This window comes from Rattus norvegicus, chromosome 9 (genome assembly GCF_021556685.1).
Source record: "Rattus norvegicus strain SHRSP/BbbUtx chromosome 9, alternate assembly SHRSP_T2T, whole genome shotgun sequence".
Classification (NCBI taxonomy): domain Eukaryota; kingdom Metazoa; phylum Chordata; class Mammalia; order Rodentia; family Muridae; genus Rattus; species Rattus norvegicus.
In genome coordinates, this window is record NC_141542.1 from 21,825,575 (window position 1) to 21,849,134 (window position 23,560).

At 42.2% G+C, this 23,560-nt stretch overlaps 2 protein-coding genes across 4 annotated transcripts in view; both read right to left on the reverse strand.

The window, feature by feature from the left end:
• LOC134480509 (uncharacterized) overlaps positions 1 to 23,560 on the reverse strand; it is a 270,027-nt gene that overhangs the window by 192,276 nt on the left and 54,191 nt on the right.
• LOC148003483 (uncharacterized) lies at positions 10,532 to 18,695 on the reverse strand. The gene is made up of 5 exons (XM_087568802.1): positions 18,506 to 18,695; positions 17,632 to 17,788; positions 16,511 to 16,642; positions 15,663 to 15,846; positions 10,532 to 11,572 (listed from the first exon to the last, which is right to left on the reverse strand). Exons 1-5 carry the CDS (start codon positions 18,633 to 18,635, stop codon positions 11,567 to 11,569), a joined length of 609 nt encoding a protein of 202 aa, XP_087424928.1. The 5' UTR covers positions 18,636 to 18,695; the 3' UTR covers positions 10,532 to 11,566.

The window sequence follows — 23,560 nt, forward strand, 5'->3', positions numbered from 1 at the left end:
TTTGCCTTTCTGGAGGACATTAAAATTTACAAGTTTTGCATATGGCTTTTTTTCTTAGCATTTAGTCCTGCTTTAGTGCTGTTCAAATGTGGCCATGCAGCCAGCATCCCTTTGCTCCAGGCTCTCAGCACCCCATTCCTGTCACTGATCCGATACATACTTGGTCCCAGAGATGGGCAGCAGAGGGATTTGACACACAGTGTCCACTCTGCTCCACTGATTTGCTTTTTGTAAATTCTTTACAATGGCTATTTCATGATTTATTATTACTACAAACTTGACTTGACTTGATATTTTGAGATAGGATCTTATTACGCAGCCCAGGGTGGCCTTGATTTCCCAATCTTCTGGCCTTAGTCTTCCACCATTCCCTGATTCTCAGTTTGTTATTAGAGGTAGTTGAATGGCCCCATTTCCAAATCAAATGTTCTTCTGGCTTTATTATTTTGCCCTTTCCACAGACTTTTATTAATTATGCAAAGTAGATGGTGTTTCATGTTTAAATACTAGATATATTGACTCATCAGTCCCAAAGACAACTCTGTGAATTAAACACTCCTTATCATCCTCACTGTGCAGATAAGGGAATTGAGTCACACAAAGGTAAAATAACTTCTCCACAGTTGAACATCCAATGGGTGTGAGAGCCAAGCTTTGAGTCCAACTACAAAGTAGATCGGCCTATAATGTGTCTACTGCTGCTGTATATTCAAATGCTAAATTCTGTACCTTAAGGTCTGGTTGCTCCAAGACAAGGAGATCCTCATGTATACCAGATTTTCTTTTCTTTTTTCTTTTTTTTTTTTTTTTGCCTCCTAAGTTATCCCTGATTGGTTAATAAAATCCTTACAACAAGGGCTGGGCAGAAGAGAGGGGACAGAGAAAGTTTCCCTGGGCCTGGGGGCTCAGGCAGTGTCCACAAGGAGAGGGAAAAGACATGGAGGAGAAGGAGACAGCACCCCATAGGGTAGGTGGATCGTGAGTGTATTACCATGAGGGCCAGCCTGTCAGAACAGGAGTGGCCCAGGCAGAGCATGGCAAGCAATACCTCGGGGTTATTGACAGGGAAGCAGAAAAAATAGCACAGAAGGTTGATGTCTGCCCAGCTCTAGTCCTTTAAGGCTTATTATAAATCTAAAAGTTTTGTGTCTTTTATTTGGGAACTAAATGATCTATGGTGGGGTAGAAACCCCCTAATAATATTTACTGTAGCAATGACCACTCAATTATTGTGGTATTTTAAATATAAAACACATTGAATTTCACAATTCAGATGCAAGGCTTTTTATATTTCCAATGTGACTGTACACCTGAGGTCATGTCTAGGTATAGAGACATAACATGGCAGAAATACCTAGTTCATTATAAGGTCACCACACCGACCAAATGAAAGCCACAGGCTATACAGACTATGATGGATGAGGAGAAGGCTTAGTGCTCTCTGGAGTCCCCTTCCCTAGACTTGGGATAAGACTTCCAGTAAGCCAAGACCATATTCCTCTTTCATTTCTCAAGGAGCCAGGGGTAGACCACATATATGATTTCTTTGCCTGCAGAGTTTTTTTTTTCCAAGCGCTGCCCTGTTTGAGGACTTGGCAAAAGTAAGCACCATCAGAGGAAGGCCAGCATATGAATTCTGTATAACGCTGCTCTGACAGCATATAGCACAATGCTATCAAGTACTGGAAGCCTTGCTGGAAAGATTAATCAACCTCTAGGATCAAAAGGAAACAACTCGAGGGCCATATGGCTGTAAAGCAAGTCTGAAACCATAGCCCAGTATGGAAGTTCAGCCTTGGATCTTACATCAAACAGCGATAGCATCCAAAAGAAAAACGAAAATGAAATGGCAAGGTGACTGGTAATGACCTCATGGCAAGGATATCTAAGTCATGTGGAAAGATCCCAGTGCAAAGACACATGTCCAGGAAGCTTTCACCAAGAATCCCTATTCTGTGTTCTACAACATTATATATATATATACACACACACAAAGAATACTCATTTATGGTCAGCTATGGGGATTGATTCTCTGGGAATCTGACTTTGAGATTGACATAGATGTATAAAGGTGTTTGACAAGTGCTCTTGGGGACCATGGCTGTGACAAAGAGGAGAGAAGAGGACAGGGTGGAGAGCACTCTGGCTCTAATGCAGTCACAAGGGTATGCAGGCAGCCGTGTGTGGGGCTCAGGAGCTGGCCTGACCCTCAAGTCTTAGCCTGCACTGGAACAAGCAGGAGGGCCGGCTTTAAAGTCCCCATTGGCTAAGGACGAGGTTCCTGGTCAGAACCTGAAAGAATAAAAAAAATGCAGCTAAGAAGTCAGAAGTTTAAAAAAGCCCTAATTACCTCAAATTCCAAACCCTGCCCTCTACATGTACTAGGTGACCATAAAGTTAGATTAAAATCTCAGAGAATAATCTTGAGAAGCAGGAAGCTTATCCTTGTGGTTTTTCACTGGTATTCTCGACATTTTCCAATGACGCCCTCCCTACCCGCTGGGGTTGAGGTTTCTTCCTTTAAATTCCCCCTGTGTTAGTTACTGGGCGTCGAACTCCACTGCCCCTGCGTGGGATACAAGTCTCGACCCCAGTGCACTGGTTCCTATCAATAAACCTCATGTTTATTACAGCAAGGACGGTTTCATGTGAGTTCTTGGGGGGTCGCATCATCCCGAGACTTGAGTGAGGGTCTCCCTGCTCTGGGGGTCTTTCAAACCTAGATACCACATTGTAACCACATTGCCATCCCTTCTCCAATATAGTTCTGTAGAACTAGAGTTTTTAAAAAGGTTACTCATTGTCAGAGTCCGGATGTGCAGGGCCGGACGTGCCTGAGGGAGAGCCAGAGATAGGACTTGCCAAACCAGCTATCAGCCCCAAGGACATTGACCATCTGTAGCCACCCCCTCCCCTTCCTTCACCCCCCTGAGTGAGATGAGCCACCCTACCTGCCTGCCAAGCTGCTAGAGAGCACGTACTCCTTGCTGATGTAATTTTGCGCCCAAAAGTAACTGTGCACCATTTGAATTGACCAATCATGTGTCACCGCGTGAATGCTCCTATATAAACCACCGAGTTTGGAAGCTCGGGGTCGATTCCTCTGTCTCCTGTGTGAGATACATGTCGACCTAGGATCTCGCTAAGACACGGGATCTCGTTAATAAAGCTACCTCTTGCTGTTACATCAAGAATGGCTACTCGTGATTCCTGGGGGCACCCCACCCCGCGATCGGAGCAAGAGACACGGCTCCCCGTTTTTGGGGTATACTCTTTCAGTTCTTCCTGAATCTCCATCAAATCATGAGGATATTTGGGGCTACACTCTGATCTTTTACTCAGAGCAAACATAGAACTCAGGTGGATGGGCAGGGAGTGGAATGGCCTAAGGTTAGGCTAAACCTCAATTTTAATGGGTCCATAAGTTCAGGAGGGAGTCCATTTGGCATTGTCATCTGTGGCTTCTGTGTCCTTATCCCGGGTGTGCTGACTCTGTGAAACGATGCCACCTGACCTCACATATGTCAGGGTGAAAATCATGTATGACTTTTCTGGGAAGAACTCTGCCTTTTCCTACCATCTGGAGTTATACAACATCAATATGCAAAGCTCAGAAGAGAGGGGTGGAGATTGTGGAGGCCTTAGAAGCTGAGGATCTTTTCTGATTAAGGCACATATTTTTTCCTATGTAATTTTCCCCTTGCTCTTTCCCTAATGATGGTTGACTTTATTCCTGGCCTGAAGTAAACTGGATTCCAAGGTTTTGGATTAGGGAATCCCCTCTTTTTGAGATGACAGGTCCAGCAAGGGATCCCACTGCATACAGGTTCCTATTTCCAAGGAAGTTGTTGCTGCAGAATCACAGCATGGGGCCAGCAGCACAGGATATCTCCCAGCTTTCTCTCCTGCACTTGCAGCACTTTTAATAAGGCTGTTTGTTTGTTTGCTTGCTTTTTATTGGAAATGCCTACAAAGCTCGTCAAAATTAATACAAGCCTTAAATTCCAACACCCACAAACTATTGTTGTTTTTGCTTTTGTTTATGTTTTATTTCATTTCATTATTTCTGTAATTGTTGTTAGGATTCTTATTGTTTTCTTTGGTAATTCCCTCTACGTATTCAATTTGCAAGTAGGATGTAAAGCCATGCTCTGCATGGTCCTCTTATTCATGTTAAGGATTTTATTCTTACCACCAAGACCACAGATGAGCACAATATTTACTTTCAAATCAGGAAAACAGGCAGAAAGAAGAGAGCTATGTTGTTTGGTCTCAGGTAACCAAACAATGAGGAGTGTAGGATGGCTTCCCAATGTTTTGGATTAGGTAAGCTTCTGTTATTGAGATGAAAGGCCTCTGCTGAAACCTTCAGTTGAGTAACAGAGAGCCTGGAAAGACTGAAAGAGTGGTTGCACCTTGAAGGTGAAGGCTGGCACTTCAGTGCCTCTGCAGCCTGAGGCAGAGTTCTGTTGTGAACACAAGAGCACTTGGTCAGAGATCATAGGGGACTGCATTTTGCTTGAGCCCTGAGACCTGGATGAGAGGAGGCCTCCACAGTCCTGATAAAGGGAAGCAGAGTCACATAGATGTGAGGGAACAATGGATCTGTGATCTGCATGTTATCCACTTCATTTATCTTTGCTGTGTACATAGTATATGTAAACAACAAGGGCATCCTACTTTATCACATCTAGTCTCTCTAGATATAAAGCATGTGCAAGTGTAAACAGAGTAGAGTTAGTTCAGCAATACATTGTGTTCCATTTTGTTATAGACTTTTATTTTATTTCCATTTATATATTTTTTCTTTTTCACTTTACGTTCTGCTCACTGACTACTGATACCTAATTACTCTCCCACAATCCTTCCCCAATTCTCCTGGCACAGTCTTCTCTGAGTGTATGAGGGCCAACTGTCTCAGTATCTCCCTACTTTTACCAAAGCCTTTCCTGGGGGCATTGGTGAGGATGCTGGTTTTGAATGCCTTGGACTTGGCTATCTTCGTGCTCCAGTTTGCTGGCTTTGGAAAGTTGGTGAATAACTGTCTGTGAACTTGGTACTTTATCTAGATGGTACACAAGAGGCAATGGTTTGTTAATATTCTTGAGAGTATATTAAATCAAACCTTTCCTACTAATATCCTAACAATAACAAAGGTAATAGGAGGCTATACATCTATTCCATTAGTTTTCAGTTCTTCTCAGATCTGCAATGTAGAAGCCCACAAAGCTGGCAAAGTGAAGTGAGGTCACGCAGGGTTCCTAAGAGCACAGTCCTACTTTCTTAGAGTAACTCCTACGGACTTACCATATCCATACACCCATAGCTCTATATGCACTGGACCCCAAGGAAGTGCTCAACATTCATTGCTTTTGTCACTCAGTTTGCCACAAATGTTAGAAATCTGAAAATTTCAGGAAACTTGAAGGTGTGAATAAGTCCCAGTGACTGGAGTAAGCTCAAACAGTCTGTGACAACGAAGAACTGATTGAGCATCCAAGAGACAAGACGCTCACCAGGACCACAGTTGTATCCCAGTAAGAAAATTTTAACATTAAGGCTTCAGGTGAAAAGATAAATTAGGAGTTCTAGGCCGAAAACTTTTATCCTCTGGCCTCAGGGTTGCAGCCATTCTTTCAGACTTTCCTGGCCTCTCACAGGATCAGAGTTCTCACCTGGAAGCAGGAATATCTGGAAGGTGCACAATACATATCCACAGACTCCTCTTGGGTACAAACTGATAGGCAATTTCAAGGCTTAATTCATTCTCTCTGTCTCTTTCTCTGTCTGTCTGTCTCTCTCTCTCTTTCTTTCTCTCTCTCTCACAGTTTGCTGCTGCACACACACTGCATTCTTTTGTGCACTCTGCCTTTTTTATTGCAGTTTTCTCTTTTCAAACTCCCACAATCATGCACACGTCTGTTCATTACCCTTTCACTCACACACACAATCTTCATACACAGCTCATACATATCTGACAGACACCACATGCACTCTCCTGTCAGCACACACACAGTCTTCACACACACCTCACACATATCTCACACACACCACATGCACTCTCCTGTCACGCACACACACTCTTCATACATACCTTATACATATCTCACACACACCACATGCACTCTCCTGTCACCCACACACACACTATTCATACACACCTCATACATATCTGACAGACACCACATGCACTCTCCTGTCACGCACACACACACTCTTCATACACACCTCACACATATCTCACACACACTACATGCACTCTCCTGTCACTCACACACACAATCTTCACACACACCTCACATTCTCTCCTCACTCATTCTCATATGCTCTCCTCATGCTCTCTCCCTGGCTCTCACATTTGTCCTCAGAATCGCTCTCTCATTAGCTCCCTCATTCACTCTCCACATTCTCTCTCCACTCACTCTTCACATGCTCTTCTCATGCTCTCTCATTTGCTCTCACATTTGTTCTTACATTTGCTCTGTCATTTACTCTCTCATTCACTCCCTCATGCTCTCTCTCATTTACTCTTCACATGTTCTGTAGCCTTTCTCTTGCCCCAGTCCTTTATTCATGATGCAAAAGAGGGTAGAGAAATGAAATTTTTTAATCATTGCCAAATCAGATGCAAAGAATGACTACATCTCACCAAGAACTTAGAACTACAACTGTTCCCCAAAGTTTCAGGCTTCCCCTATACCCAGGCCTGGGGCCAATATAATAATAATTGTAAACTTATCATTATTTAAACTTTAATTCTTTACTTTTATACTTCAGAGTCCAAAGCTACGAGGTCAGCTAATTGCATTTTCCTGAGACTCTCTAATGATAAATGACATAGGCAAAACTGCCAGGCAGTGGCCAGAAAGAATCAAGGTAACCCTTAGCACAGTAATTCCACTAGCGTTCTGTTCCTTGCACACAATGACTCTCATAAGGGTTCCAGTAGTTTGACTTAGTTTGCTAGTATATAATTTTATATATTCTATACTTCCTTAACTAGTCTGTAATGTTATATAAGACTTATTTCCCAACTTCAATAACTTTTTCCTTTCCTAGTGCCCGATTGTTGACTCTAATTCATTTTCTCTTATTTTCTTCAAGCCGTCTTTGCAAGTCAAACCTTAATCTGGGACTTCAATTGTGCAGTTATTACATTTTTTTCCAAGATAAGAATACACAATATGCACCTGGGCCGTTAGGGCTATGCTGTGCTGTGCCCCTATGCATCAATTTCCAATTATCTAAGAATCATAACCTCAAGGAACATCTAGTTTCACAGAATTCACCAGAAAGACGTAGGAAAGTCAGACATAATAGAATAATTGTACACACTAAGGCCACCTGATAGGCAGTCACACACAAATGAAATCTATACAGCCGTTGTCCAGGGCTAAGGTTTGGAGAAATGGAAACAACCAGTTTTTAAAAAGAGCTACTGCAGGCTACTGAGATGTCTCCATCCCGAACTGCTGCAGGCAGCCTCTTATTTCAGATGGTGGGTTCATGGAGAGATGTGTCTCCTGCTTCTCAGGTTTCCAGAAGCCACCCTACTTTACAAGGAGCGGCTGCAGGCTTCTGAGATGATTCCATACCGGCCTACTGCCTGCGGTCACAGTCATTGTATGTTGTCCCCAGCATTAGCCAGAGCAATCAGACAAAAAGAGGAGATCAAAGGGATGCAGATTGGAAAGGAGGAAGTCAAAATATCACTATTGCAGACGACAGAAGAGTACACTTGATTCACACCAAAAGTTACACCAGAGAACTCCTAAGCCTGATAAACAACTTCAGCAAGTACCTGGGTGTAAAATTAACTCAAACAAAGAAGTAGCCTTCCTCTACACAAAAGATAAAGAAGCTGCGAAAGAAATTAGGGAAATGACACCTTTCATAACAGTCCCAAATAATATAAAAATACCTCATTGTGACTTTTATCGAACAAGTGAAAGATCTGTGTGACAAGAACTTCATGATCTGAAGAATGAAATTGAAGAAGATATCAGAAAATGGAAAGATCTTCTATGCTCATGGCTTGGCAGGATGAAGATAGTAAAAATGGCCATTTTACCCAAAGTGACCTACAGATTCAATGCAATCCCCATCAAAATTCCAATCCAATTCTTCATAGGGTTAGACAGAACAATTTGCAAATTCACTTGGAATAACAAAAGAACCCAGGATCGCTAAAATTATCCCCAACAATAAAGGACTTCCCTGGGAATCACCATCCCTGAACTCAAGCAGTATTACAGAGCATTAGTGATAAAAACTGTATGGTATTGGTACAGAGACAGACAGATAGACCAGTGGAATAGAACTGCAGACCCAGAAATGAACCCACACACCTATCTATGGGCACTTGATTTTTGACAAAGGAGACAAAACAATCCAGTGGAAAAAATATACTTTTTCAGCAAATGGTGCTGGTTCAACTGGAGGTCAGCATATGGAAGAGGACAAATCATCCCCTTCTTATTGCCCTGGACAAAGCTTAAGTCCAAGTGGATCAAGGACCTCTACATCAAACCAGATACACTCAAACGAAGAGAAGCAAAAGTGGGGAAGAATCTTGAACACGAGGACACTGGAAAAAATTTCCTTAACAAATATGAATGGCTTCTGCTCTAAGATCAAGAGTAGACAAATGGGATCTCATAAAACTGCAAAGATTCTGTAAGGCAAAGGACACTGTGGTTAGGACAAAACACCAATCAACAGATTGGGAAAAGACCTTTACTAATCCTACAACTGATAAAGGGCTAATATCCAAAATATACAAAGAACTCATGAAGTTGGACTGCAGGGAGACTAATAAACCTATTAAAAATTGAGGTTCAGAGCTGAACAAGAATTCATAGCTGAGGAATAGGGAATGGCTGAGAAGCACCAAAAGAAATGTTCAACATCTTTAGTTATAAGGGAAATGCAAATCAAAACAACACTGATATTTCACCTCACACCAGTCTGAAGGCCTAAGATCAAACACTCAGTTGACAGAAGATGTTTGTGTAGATGTGAGAAAGAGGAACACTCCTCCATTGTTGGTGAGATTGCAGACTGGTACAACCATTCTGGATATCAGTCTGGAGGTTCCTCAGAAAATTAGACATTGCACTAGCTGAGGACCCAGCTGTACCTCTCTTGCACATATACCCAAAAGATGCTCCAACATACAACAAGGCACATGCTCCAGTATGTTCATAGCAGCCTTATTTATAATAGTCAGAAAATGAAAAGATCCCAGATGCCCTTCAACAGAGTAATGGAAACAGAAAGTGTGGTACATCTACACAATGGAGTACTACAGTGATATCAAAAACAATGACTTCATGAAATTCATAGGCAAATAGAATGAACTAGAAAATATCACCCTGAGTGAGTTAACACAATATAAAACACACACATGGTATGCACTCATTGACAAGTGGATATTACCCCAAATGCTCGAATTCCCCAAGATTCACAGAACAAATCAAATTCAGGAAGGATGACCAAAGTGTTGATGCTTCACTCCTTCCTTTAAAGGAGAAGAAGAATCACTATTGAAGGGATGGGGAAGCAAAGTTTACCGCAGAGCCTGGAGGAATGGCCATTCAGAGTCTACCCCACATGTGACCTATACATATACAGCCTTCAAACTAGATAACGTGGATGAAGCTAAGAGGTGTAGGCTGATAGGAACTAGATATAGATGTCCCCTGAGAGGCACAGCCAGAGCATGTCAAATACAGTGGCGAATGCTAGCAACAAACCATTGAACTGAGAACTGGACCTCAGTTGGAGGAATTACAGAAAGATTGAAAGAGCTGAAGGGACTTGCAACCCCATAAGGACAACCATGCCTGCCAAGCAGAGATCCCAGAGACTAAACCACTACCCAAACACTATACAGGGACTGTGCCATGGCTCCATCTGCATGTGTATCAGAGGATGGTCTTCTTGGGCACAAATGGAATGAGCAGCCCTTGGTCCTGCCTAGGCTGGGAAAGTGGATGGATGGTGAAGGGAACACCTTATAGAAGAGGGGGAGGGCGATGGTATTCAGACTTATTTCTGGAAAACAAGGAAGGAATAACATTTGAATTCAAAATGAAAAATATCCAATTAAAATTCAACAACAACAAAATGGTGTTTAGAGCTTCAAATAAAAAAAGCCACAATCAGGAAACAGAATTGTATGCCTCTGGTTTTCTTCAAATATGCTCAGGGCCCAGGTAGGTTCTGGGCCCAGGCTGAACCAAGCAGGTTCCTGCCGCTGACTGCTCCTCTATTCCTGTTTCCAGAGGCATCATGCAGATTAATATTGGGCCAGAGATGTGGGAAGAGCTGGGCAGAAGTGGCTTTCTGTTCTGTGGCATCAGGATTATCTGCATTCCTGGGTGTTCAGCATTTTCTGCCCCGGGATTTGGGTGCAGGCTTCCCGATTGCTTTAAAGTCCCTTATGCCACGTTTATATGTCCTGGGAGATATTACAGAGAAATTAATGTTTATCCCATTAATTTGTTCAACACTCTCATCGACAGAGTATAATTTAGAGGTAACTATATATTTGACAGCAAGCATACACAGTGGGTAATATATGCAATATGAAGTTGAAATTCACAGAGTTTGGAACACAGTGAACAGTGACTGTATAATTGCCTTTGAATCTCAGTCTGACTGGGAAGTGATTTTGATGCCCAGTCCCCATGAGAATGCAGAGATCCATCCCTCCCTGATAGCTGTGGGACTTCAGATGTTGACACTAGTGATCAATAAAGAAGGTTCTTAAGAGTGAAGAGTTTGAGATTACTCTTTTTTTCACCAGGATACATCCAATTTACTTGATAGTAACCAGATGCAGGTAGTCAATATATACAGTCTATATCATAATCAAAATAGAAAACCAAATGAACAAAACAACAACACATAAATAACAAAACTTCAAATGAATAGGAGGAAAACCAAATAACCAAAATAATCAAAACTCAGCCACACTTTAAATAGAGGAGCTGCGCTAAGCATTTTTTGCTGCTCCTTCTGCAGAATAGATTTATAGCCTGTGTCTTTCCTTGGAGACACAGTAGACAAGCAGTTACTGGTGGTAATAATCTTTCCAAGAGGAGTGGAAGTAGGTCTGTTTTGTTGGAGTGGGGGTATTAAGGACAAAGCCATCCAATACTGAGTAGAAATGATATTACAGACTTTGTCTCAAAGTCTTTCCAATGTTGTGAACTGATCTCCATGAAAATCTTCTGCATGACCCATCAGGACAAGTACAAATTTACACATCCACAGTCTTTCTGGATGACCAGCAGCTCTTGATTGATGTGCATCCACACTTATCTGAGTCCCTCCAAAAGTGTACACTTGCTGGAGGGAGGGGAGGTGAAAGTACGGCCTATTCAATCCAAAGAAATCAAACTAAAGGAGGAAAATGCAGTCCACAATTGCTATGGACATTACAGATGAGACGCAATAGTGGTGTATTTGCTGTGCACACTTAGTTCTCCTCCTGTAGCACTTCTCTCCATGGGAGATCTTGCTCTGGTCTGTGTCTTGTTCGAGTTTCTCCTGGAGAATTTCAGACCTAGCAGAGCAAGGGAAAAAGGTTTAGTGAGGGGTTGTCAATTCAGCTCTCCCTCTTACATCAGCTCTATTCAGTTGGACAATCCAGCATGACCTGTCAGCTGAGGTCAGTCCCTGCATCCCCAGGTTTCATAGAGTACCTGGGCTTGGATATATATCTCAGCTTTTAAAACTGCTAGAATTTGAACTGTGGACCATACACTGTATTGGAATTTAGAGAAAAAATGAGCGTATTTTTCCACTGGTCCAGATATATTATGTTGAGTAATAACATTGTAGCTATGTCTGAATCTGAGTTCAAAAGAGGGATGAGCAACCTAGAATACCATGTGGATTCCTTCTGGAGAACATAACTAGAATTGAGGTAAAAGTTCTGATTATGTTTGCAGTGAAGGAACCTGCCTAGGTTCCATTTTAAGCACTGTACCTGCAAATGCACAGAGAAGACATCTCACATCAAATCCATGGGAATTGCATAGATCCTGTAATCACTGAGAATGTGCTCCATGCAAATCTTCCCAGTGCACACACGGACATTAAAGGTGATTGTGATGTAGAAACAGAACAGCACCCCTGTAAGTCTATGGCTAGTGCAAGGCAGTTAGTGAGAGGACAGAAGAGAAAATGTCCTCAGATCTTTCCAGAGAGATCACAGGAAGAAAGGAGTAGAACATAGCAAGAAATCCAGAGGATCATATATATTGTTTCATGGGCAAAATTCATATGAACTGTACCAGAACAATACTCTGAGTAGCTCTTTAGCTGCCTGAGGCTGAAATCCATGTAGGTGGTCATTCACCCAAAACAGGTACTTATATAGGGAAAGGATATACAAATGGTTTCTTCCAGCCTGTGTTCCTACCTGAACATTAATGCTTAAAGTAAAGACTCCCCAGTATACGCTGGAGGCATAAAAACAAATGTTGAGTGGGATATGTACATAGTGAATAGAGCCTATAGATAGCTCAGTCAGTGTTGTGCTGTCCTCTCATAAACTGACATAGACTCAGGGTTCTTTCCCTATTACCAATCTTGCTTTGCAAGTTCCCAGGGCTGTGTAGAGCAGTCTTGTTCCCCAGCAAAGGATCATATGTTGGTGGTAGACTAGACTCTTGTTCTTGTTCACTGTTTCAGACTTTCCCCAAAGTGTGCAGCTTCTTCTAATCTGAGCTGTCTTTACCATAGCCTGAGTGACTTCATGCCCAAAGCTAGAATCATAGGAAATCTCCATAACCAGGATCCAAATCAACAATTTTTCTCCCCGTAATGTGATTGTGCCACAGATATTTTGAGTAAGTGCGTAAAAGCTTGCATGGATTTTCTCAGACTGAATCAGAATCTATGGAAGGGCTCCACCCTATGGTACACTTTTACTCCTTGGCTGATGGACCTCTGGATAGATTCTCCTTCAGGGCTACTCTGGGACCACTACAACACTGATGTGCCCTAGTTGCAATGGCAACACCTACTCCTTGTTGTGGAATCACTGGGTTAACTAAACCTTATGTTCCACTTTCTGAACATGGTTTCTCATAGGGCTACCTGTTCTTACACTCCCAGACCCATCTGAAATTCATCATTTCTCCTAACTCCATTGAGGCTGAAATTAACTGAGAGAAAATGATGTTGATTGACAGCACTTGCAGAATGCTACACAGATAACATAGGGGAGAGCTTTAGATTATCTGTGCACCTAAAGGGGCTCCTGACACTGCACTGTTCTTGCACCACAGCATAGCTATGGGACTTTTGCTGGATGACAATACAATTCCAAGCAACTCAAACTCTCAGTGAATATAATCCAAGCCAAACTCCCAGGGGAAGTTGTAGTGTGCATAGGTAGCTGGAAAGAAATGGTAGCAGGCAATGTGGAAAGCAACCTTGGAGAAGACACAGTGAGTGACACAACCTTCCAGTGGGCTTTCACAATTCACAAAGAATAGAGAAGCCGCATAAACTCATGGATTTTATAGAGAAGCCTAGCACTTACCGCCCTGTACTCCTTTCCTTTGATGTGCTCCAAAGGATTTCAATGCAGATCAGTAGTTTTGCCCCTAATCACTTGAAAATCTAACTTTACAGGTGTTTTTGTGTCCTCTTTTTGGGGGGTTGCACTTCTACAGGACTTTATTTTCCTGCTTCTACACCATAACTAAAAGGGACCTGCAAGCTCCAGGCCTGTACCATTTGTTACCACTGTGAAAAACGACTCACTTGAACATATTTCCCACTCCTCCCCCAGTCTTCACGAGATAATTCTGTTACGGTATTTTTGAAAACAGAATAAATTAATACCTTAAGTGTCCTTTTGCTGTACAGAGCTGGATGGAGATGCCAAATGACTGGGCAGCTGTATTTCATGTTTCATGGATGTAAAGTGAACTCTTTCGTAATGAGTACTTTTCTCATGAAACTTGGAAATAGAGGGAAACACATTCACTACTGCAAACACAAACACACATAAACACACAGAAAAACACAGATACTCACTTGCACGCACAAATGAAAACTTTGATCTTGTGCAGCACATTTCCTGTTGAGTGAGGATTTAGTGGGAGCTATGCTGTGTACAAGTCTCTTAGACTCAAGCAGGCTGTGCTGCCCTGGCCTGTACTCATTTCCACTTCAGGAAACCTTTCTATGCAGATACTTGCTGGTCCTACAAGTAAGTGACATGTTCTGCACAGATAGCCTAAACAACACAACATCAAATTCCCAAGAGAGAAATTTCTAGGAAAAGATACCATCAAGCGCTATGCTGACTCATCATAGACCCCTCACTAAAACTACCCTGTTTCCTTCATAGAAGACTTTGGAAGCATCAGAGAAGACAGTGTCTCATGGTCATTTACCAGGAACTTTTCATCACATTAGAGTTCATGTGATATTAAAACAACCTCAATGTCAGTCAGAAGGAGGCTAAAGAAATAACATACCCTGACTTTTCTGAAATGCAGCACTGTGTACAGTATTGAGAGGGAATCTATCCTTAAAGAATGCCATGCCCATGATATAGTCAGCAAAGCAATGTCAGCAGAGGGATGCACTCTAGGATTCCATGCAAGATCATGGTGAAGCCAATAAGACAATCCAGAATCTTCCCGGGGGATACCTCTGTTCAGGTAAAGTGAAGAAATCTAATCCTTATTTTGAAAATAGTTAATGTTTTAAGAATGTGTTGAGACAAATAAGAGACAGGGCTGTACCTGGAACTGGACCGGTGATGCAAAGACTGCTAGCCAGCACAAAACAGGAAGCTTCATGTTTGTTGAGAGACCTAGGCTTAAAGGACGAAGTTGGATAATGACTGGACAAAATTGCTTGTCATTAACTGGCCTCCCCGCATGCTTCCTAAGAGGCAGGTCAGCACAGCAATGCAACTTTCTTGGTGAGAATTGGGGGTATATACGGATAACTTTGTTCTTGAAGTCTCAAATCTCTCATGCCAACCCTCAGCCTTTGAGAAACCTTTTCCACATCCTTGGTCGTCTATCCAGCTTCAGATTGTAAGGCCCACATATGAACTCTCCAGGAGCACTCACATAAGACAGGACTGACATGCTGCTCCTCAGGCTCTGTAGTTACCCAAGATCTATGAAGCATGAAGACACCATCTTCATATACAGGGAGAAGAGGGGAGGAAGAACAAAAGCCACCACAAATGACAATGAGAACCGGTTCTTTGCCATTTCCACCAGCCTCTCCTCCTTGAAAACTACTTACTTCCTGGAGTCTCACAAGATTCCTGTAAAGAAAATGAGCTCCAGGCTTTTGCTTCATCTCTCAAAGCCCTGTTCTAGTCTAAAGAGGGGCTCCCACATAGCACCCTCCACACATAATGGCATGTAGTGCTCTGCTGTGTGATCAACCTATCTCCCTTAATAAACTGCAGATTCTCGAAGAGCAAGAGCATTTGCTTTCCAAACATGCAGTTTCCTGAAGAGGGGCTATCTCCACAGAAAGCCTTGTAAACCATCACATGAATGAACACTTGGATGAGACAGAAGACAGTACATGGATCAGCCAATAGACAGTTTGTCTATGTTTATGGTAAGACATGAGGACCACCTGACCCTGAGGCCTAATCCTACCTGCTGTTGCTTTGCACTGGGGACACAGATGTTCATTCCGGCCTCTTCACAGAGCCTCTTTGCCTCCACAGAGGATGCTGGCTGTTCAGTCTGCTCCACCAGCAGTTCTCTCTTCTCATTCAGCAAAATCTGTATATTGTTCTTCAATTGAGCTTGTTCACGCAGGAGCTGGGAGTGCCTGATGCTGAACCACAAACAAAAAATGGTAAACCCAGCCAGCTTCTATTTGCCTGTCACTCTTGCAAGTCCAATCATCCCTTCAAGGGTCCTCATCCGCAGACATCCCCAGAATAGAGCCACACTATACAAGTTAGCACCAATTAGAGGAGGTCAAATCCAGAATCCACATTCAACATGAATCAAAGTACTTCTGAAAATCCTGACACTGAGACGGTTTATATAAATCCAGGAAGAAGAAATGGTCCATATGGGTGCTTATATGTCCATGATATGCTAAAACCATCTCACGTAGTGGGTAAATCCCCTCTGAGGGGTAATTGAAGTCCCAATAGCTATACAATCTTTCCATGTGTTTCTCATGGATCACAGATCTTTAAATCTTCTGTCAGAGTCCTAGAGATTCAGAGTTGATTGATATTCCCATCACGGTACAAAACTTTCTATCTAGAGGATCCTTAATGGGGAAAATACCAATTGGAGGGTCTTTACACCCTTCACATGTAGGACAACTGAGTCCAAGAGCTACAAACATAAGACCCTTGCCAGGAGGCAGGCTTCGTGTTAAAAGTCAGACACTACAGAACCAGAGCCCTGACTTTGGTCAATGTCATACAGGACAGGAGCATTCCCTGCCTAGTGCTGGGTTCTCATCTCTGTCAGCGACTCACCGGTAGGAACTGTTCACTTGTATGAGCTCCTTGTACCTCTCCATGGCCTCACTTATTGAACTGGTCATCATTTGCATAGCCATCATTCTCATCTCATGTTCGGATTGAAGTATTGGCAATTCGACATCCAGCCTGTTGTGGGGCATGGCCCAAGGAAAAAAATAACCATCTGAACTCAGGATTTCAGAATTAAGTGAATTGTAAATTAAAAAAACCCAATAAAAAATTGAAATTTAAGAAATGTGGGGAGAGAGAAGAATGTGGCAAACACAAAGACCAGAGCAAAAACACAACAGTGAGACTCCAACAACAATTCTTTCAAGGAAATATTTCTACGCAAATCAGCAAAGAGTTATTTTGAAATATGGACATTTCCTAAGACTGTGGAGATATGGTTCCCCCAAGACCATCTGTACTGCAGTGGCTTGGGTCTAACAGATAGTTGTGATGATATTTCTTTTGTTTTGAAAACAGGGATTCTCAAACCTTGTTTCCTATTGTTCCATGAATTCCCAGAGGGAATAACTACTTTGACAGTGTAGAGGATTTGTAACCCCTCCTTCCCTCAGGAGGGTCCTATCTACCACCTAAGTAAATACAGGGTGCAAAGTGCTCTGTTGATCCATGTGGGCATCCCCACTATCATGACCTGCAAACTATCCATCAGACATATCCTAAGATCCCATGAAACTCCCCAGACTCCCTGACCGAGAGCTTAATACCCACAAACACTTTCACATACTTACATACCAATCAATATACAAACACAAGCAGAATCCCAACTACATGCATGGAGGTGCCATAGAATCAGTGTATAATGAAAAAAATAAGAGGAAAAGAGTGAAGATGTGCAGGCATTTCATTCCCTCACTTACAGGCAGCAAGTGTGACCAGGTACTTTTAGCTGTTGACAGAAACAACGATAATCCAAGGAGCTCAGGGTCAAGTACAAAAGAGGTTGACCCTAAACACACAGGACCTAGTTTGTCTCACAAGCAAATGTCTTCCAAATCTCCTAAAATCCAGGATGAGAGGTAAACCTCTCTTGTGCTAAGAGGAAATCTTGGGTTAGCAGAGAGAGAGCACAAGACAGTGAACAGGTTACTGGCCATAATGACTACCTGTGGTCCCAATCATCATAGATATAAAGGTCCAGGATTTGATAAAGTTCATCCCTCTCGAATTGACACTTCTGCATTTCAAATTTGAGTTCTTCCAGTTCCTTTAGACGCTCCTCTTGCTTACTGACATTTTGGGATGGTGCCTTCCTACCAAAACCTGTAGATAGATAAACCCTAGTGAATTTGCATATTTGATGGCCCATGGGCAGAAAAGATCATTCTGAATCCCAAAAGGAGGTGAGGAAGGGGAAATGGTAAAGACTGGGTGAATCCCTTAAAGAGCAGAAAAGCTTTCTTAAAGGTGGATTCTTAAGCTATGTCCCTCTTCCCAACCTCTAATGCCATACACGTGCCACATTCACTATTACAGGACCCCTCACCCTGAATAGTATAACGTGACTGATACATAAACATCTGGGATGTTGTTATCTCATATCAGATGTGTTTCAGTTAATCCTGGAGTTCATACTGCTTAGCACCATCAGGCTCTAATCATGTGTGTTCCACCCAAAGTGTCTGAGAACTCAATTCATGACTAGGGGTGCATCCTTCCTTGTTCTCACCATCAGAGACTTATGTAACCTACAGTAATCTAGAGGATGAAATGCTTCAACTCCCAACCATGGATGGTCACATTTTTAATCTCACAGTGCCTCCTCCTGCCATTCATTGACACTCACATTTAAAAAGCTTCCAGAAAAGAAACTGAAGGCTTACCACTTTCTGGCTTTCTCTCAAATTAAAGATCAGGAACTCCTGACTCTTGGTTTGCCTTTGAGAAATCCCAAGGCTCCTGCTTGTAAGGCCTAATCTTAGAAGGCACATCTCAAACCTACCTCCTTGAGGATGTTCCCCAACTCTGCCCAGGACTCACCAAGCCTTCCCCAGAATGATTTCCATCCTTCCAAGGAAGATGAGAGGAGGTCATCTTCCTTCAGCCTTGGTGTGGTCTCTCCTTGATCAACACTTTCCTTCTGAAATAGCCTAAGCGGCTGGCGAAACATGCCTGTTTGTGAACCCAAAGGGAACTGAAGGAATATCCCAAAGGCAGTTGGTGTAACCACAACACTGGTGACATCACAGAAGATTCTAGGGATCTCTTAGATACAATAGATTGTCCAGTGAAGGGCTTACTGATGATGCCACTGGGAAGTTCTATGACCTACCTGCTGACTAGCTCTCCAAAAATTGATCAATTTCTGTGCGGACCCTTTCCTCCAGTCTCTCATACATCACTGGGAATACCATTTGGCAACCTCTATTGCTAAGCTAGATGTTTCTCTGTGCATCATTAGAAGTCAACAATGCTTTTGCTGGGGAGGGTTGCTTACAACCTGAATGAGAGAACAGATTTTTCTTAGCACCCAAATCTCTAGGGACCAAGAAACAGGGAGTTTTTTCTTAAAAGTAAATCTACTACTCGAGACAATGCATGTGACACACATTTCGATTCCTAAGGTTTTCCTTTTTATGGAGGCCAATACGTTTCTTCTAGACCTCTGAGTATATAAAACCTGTAAATATTTGCTAACTGTGCAGTCCTTGACAGTTGACATTGTTTTTATTTACATATCCATGTATTTCACAAAATCAATGGTCTATTATCTTATTTTTAGAATAAAAACATGTGGTGTGTGTGAGATATGTATGAGGTGTTTATGAAGATTGTGTGTGTGCGTAACAGGAGAGTGCATGTGGTGTGTGTGAGATATGTATGAGGTGTGTATGAAGACTGTGTGTGTGCGTGAAAGGAGAGTGCATGTGGTGTGTGTGAGATATGTATGAGGTGTGTATGAAGATTGTGTGTGTGCATGACAGGAGAGTACATGTGATGTGTGTGAGATATGTGTGAGGTGTGTATGAAGAGTGTGTGTGTGTGTGTGACAGGAGAGTGCATGTGGTGTGTGTGAGATAAGTGTGAGGTGTGTATGAAGACTGTGTGTGTGCGTGACAGGAGAGTGCATGTGGTGTGTGTGAGATATGTATGAGGTGTGTATGAAGACTGTGTATGTGTGCGTGACAGGGGGGCATGTGGTGTGTGTGAGATATGTATGAGGTGTGTATGAAGGGTGTGTGTGTGCATGACAGGAGAGTGCATGTGATGTGTGTGAGATATGTATGAGGTGTGTATGAAGAGTGTGTGTGTGAGTGAAAGGAGAGTGCATGTGGTGTGTGTGAGATATGTATGAGGTGTGTATGAAGATTGTGTGTGAGAATGAAAGGGTAATGAGCAGACATGTGCATGATTGTGGGAGTTTGAGAAAAGAAAACTGGAATAAAAAAGCAGAGTGCACAAAAGAATGCAGAGTCTGTGCAGCCTCAAGCTGAGAGAGAAGGAGAGAGAGAGAGAGAGAGAGAGAGAGAGAGAGAGAGAGAGAGCAAACAACATAGCTCTCTTGTTTATGCCTGTTTTCCTGATTTGAAAGTAAATATTGACACCGCCGGAACCTGAAGGAAACAGACCAGATAAACAGTTCTCTGCACCCAAATCCCGTGGGAGGGAGAGCTAAACCTTCAGAGAGGCAGACAAGCCTGGGAAACCAGAAGAGACTGCTCCCTGCACACACATCTCAGACGCCAGAGGAAAAAGCCAAAGACCATCTGGAACCCTGGTGCACTGAAGCTCCCGGAAGGGGCGGCAAAGGTCTTCCTGGTTGCTGCCGCTGCAGAGAGCCCCTGGGCAGCACCCCACGAGCGAACTTGAGCCTCAGGACCACAGGTAAGACCAAATTTTCTGCTGCAAGAAAGCTGCCTGGTGAACTCAAGACACAGGCCCACAGGAACAGCTGAAGACCTGTAGAGAGGAAAAACTACACGCCCGAAAGCAGAATACTCTGTCCCCATAACTGACTGAAAGAGAGGAAAACAGGTCTACAGCACTCCTGACACACAGGCTTATAGGACAATCTAGCCACTGTCAGAAATAGCAGAACAAAGTAACACTAGAGATAATCTGATGGCGAGAGGCAAGCGCAGGAACCCAAGCAACAGAAACCAAGACTACATGGCACCATCGGAGCCCAATTCTCCCATCAAAACAAACATGGAATATCCAAACACACCAGAAAAGCAAGATCTAGTTTCAAAATCATTTTTGATCATGATGCTGGAGGACTTCAAGAAAGACGTGAAGAACTCCCTTAGAGAACAAGTAGAAGCCTACAGAGAGGAATCGCAAAAATGCCTGAAAGAATTCCAGGAAAACATAAATAAACAAGCAGAAGCCCATAGAGAGGAGACACAAAAATCCCTGAAAGAATTCCAGGAAAACACAATCAAACAGTTGAAGGAATTGAGGATGGAAATAGAAGCAATCAAGAAAGAACACAGGGAAACAGCCCTGGATATAGAAAACCAAAAGAAGAGACAAGGAGCTGTAGATACAAGCTTCACCAACAGAATACAAGAGATGGAAGAGAGAATCTCAGGAGCAGAAGATTCCATAGAGATCATTGACTCAACTGTCAAGGATAATGTAAAGCGGAAAAAGCTACTGGTCTAAAACATACAGGAAATCCAGGACTCAATGAGAAGATCAAACCTAAGGATAATAGGTATAGAAGAGAGTGAAGACTCCCAGCTCAAAGGACCAGTAAATATCTTCAACAAAATCATAGAAGAAAACTTCCCTAACCTAAAAAAAGAGATACCCATAGACATACAAGAAGCCTACAGAACTCCAAATAGATTGGACCAGAAAAGAAACACCTCCCGTCACATAATTGTCAAAACACCAAACACACAAAATAAAGAAAGAATATTAAAAACAGTAAGGGAAAAAGGTCAAGTAACATATAAAGGCAGACCTATCAGAATCACACCAGACTTCTCGCCAGAAACTATGAAGGCCAGAAGATCCTGGACTGATGTCATACAGACCCTAAGAGAACACAAATGCCAGCCCAGGTTACTGTATCCAGCAAAACTCTCAATAAACATTGATGGAGAAACCAAGATATTCCATGACAAAACCAAATTTACACAATATCTTTCTACAAATCCAGCACTACAAAGGATAATAAATGGTAAAGCCCAACATAAGGAGGCAAGCTATACCCTAGAAGAAGCAAGAAACTAATCGTCTTGGCAACAAAACAAAGAGAATGAAAGCACACAAACATAACCTTACATCCAAATATGAATATAACGGGAAGCAATAATCACTATTCCTTAATATCTCTCAATATCAATGGCCTCAACTCCCCAATAAAAAGACATAGATTAACAAACTGTATACGCAATGAGGACCCTGCATTCTGCTGCCTACAGGAAACACACCTCAGAGACAAAGACAGACACTACCTCAGAGTGAAAGGCTGGAAAACAACTTTCCAAGCAAATGGTCAGAAGAAGCAAGCGGGAGTAGCCATTCTAATATCAAATAAAATCAATTTCCAACTAAAAGTCATCAAAAAAGATAAGGAAGGACACTTCATATTCATCAAAGGAAAAATCCACCAAGATGAACTCTCAATCCTAAATATCTATGCCCCAAATACAAGGGCACCTACATACGTAAAAGAAACCTTACTAAAGCTCAAAACACACATTGCACCTCACACAATAATAGTGGGAGATTTCAACACCCCACTCTCATCAATGGACAGATCATGGAAACAGAAATTAAACAGTGATGTCGACAGACTAAGAGAAGTCATGAGCCAAATGGACTTAACGGATATTTATAGAACATTCTATCCTAAAGCAAAAGGATATACCTTCTTCTCAGCTCCTCATGGCACTTTCTCCAAAATTGACCATATAATTGGTCAAAAAACGGGCCTCAACAGGTACAGAAAGATAGAAATAATCCCATGCGTGCTATCGGACCACCAAGGCCTAAAACTGGTCTTCAATAACAATAAGGGAAGAATGCCCACATATACGTGGAAATTGAACAATGCTCTACTCAATGATAACCTGGTCAAGGAAGAAATAAAGAAAGAAATTAAAAACTTTTTAGAATTTAATGAAAATGAAGGTACAACATACCCAAACTTATGGAACACAATGAAAGCTGTGCTAAGAGGAAAACTCATAGCTCTGAGTGCCTGCAGAAAGAAACAGGAAAGAGCATATGTCAGCAGCTTGACAGCACACCTAAAAGCTCTAGAACAAAAAGAAGCAAATACACCCAGGAGGAGTAGAAGGCAGGAAATAATCAAACTCAGAGCTGAAATCAACCAAGTAGAAACAAAAAGGACCATAGAAAGAATCAACAAAACCAAAAGCTGGTTCTTTGAGAAAATCAACAAGATAGATAAACCCTTAGCCAGACTAACGAGAGGACACAGAGAGTGCGTCCAAATTAACAAAATCAGAAATGAAAAGGGAGACATAACTACAGATTCAGAGGAAATTCAAAAAATCATCAGATCTACTATAAAAACCTATATTCAACAAAACTTGAAAATCTTCAGGAAATGGACAATTTCCTAGACAGATACCAGGTATCGAAGTTAAATCAGGAACAGATAAACCAGTTAAACAACCCCATAACTCCTAAGGAAATAGAAGCAGTCATTAAAGGTCTCCCAACCAAAAAGAGCCCAGGTCCAGACGGGTTTAGTGCAGAATTCTATCAAACCTTCATAGAAGACCTCATACCAATATTATCCAAACTATTCCACAAAATTGAAACAGATGGAGCACTACCGAATTCCTTCTACGAAGCCACAATTACTCTTATACCTAAACCACACAAAGACACAACAAAGAAAGAGAACTTCAGACCAATTTCCCTTATGAATATCGACGCAAAAATACTCAATAAAATTCTGGCAAACCGAATTCAAGAGCACATCAAAACAATCATCCACCATGATCAAGTAGGCTTCATCCCAGGCATGCAGGGATGGTTTAATATACGGAAAACCATCAACGTGATCCATTATATAAACAAACTGAAAGAACAGAACCACATGATCAT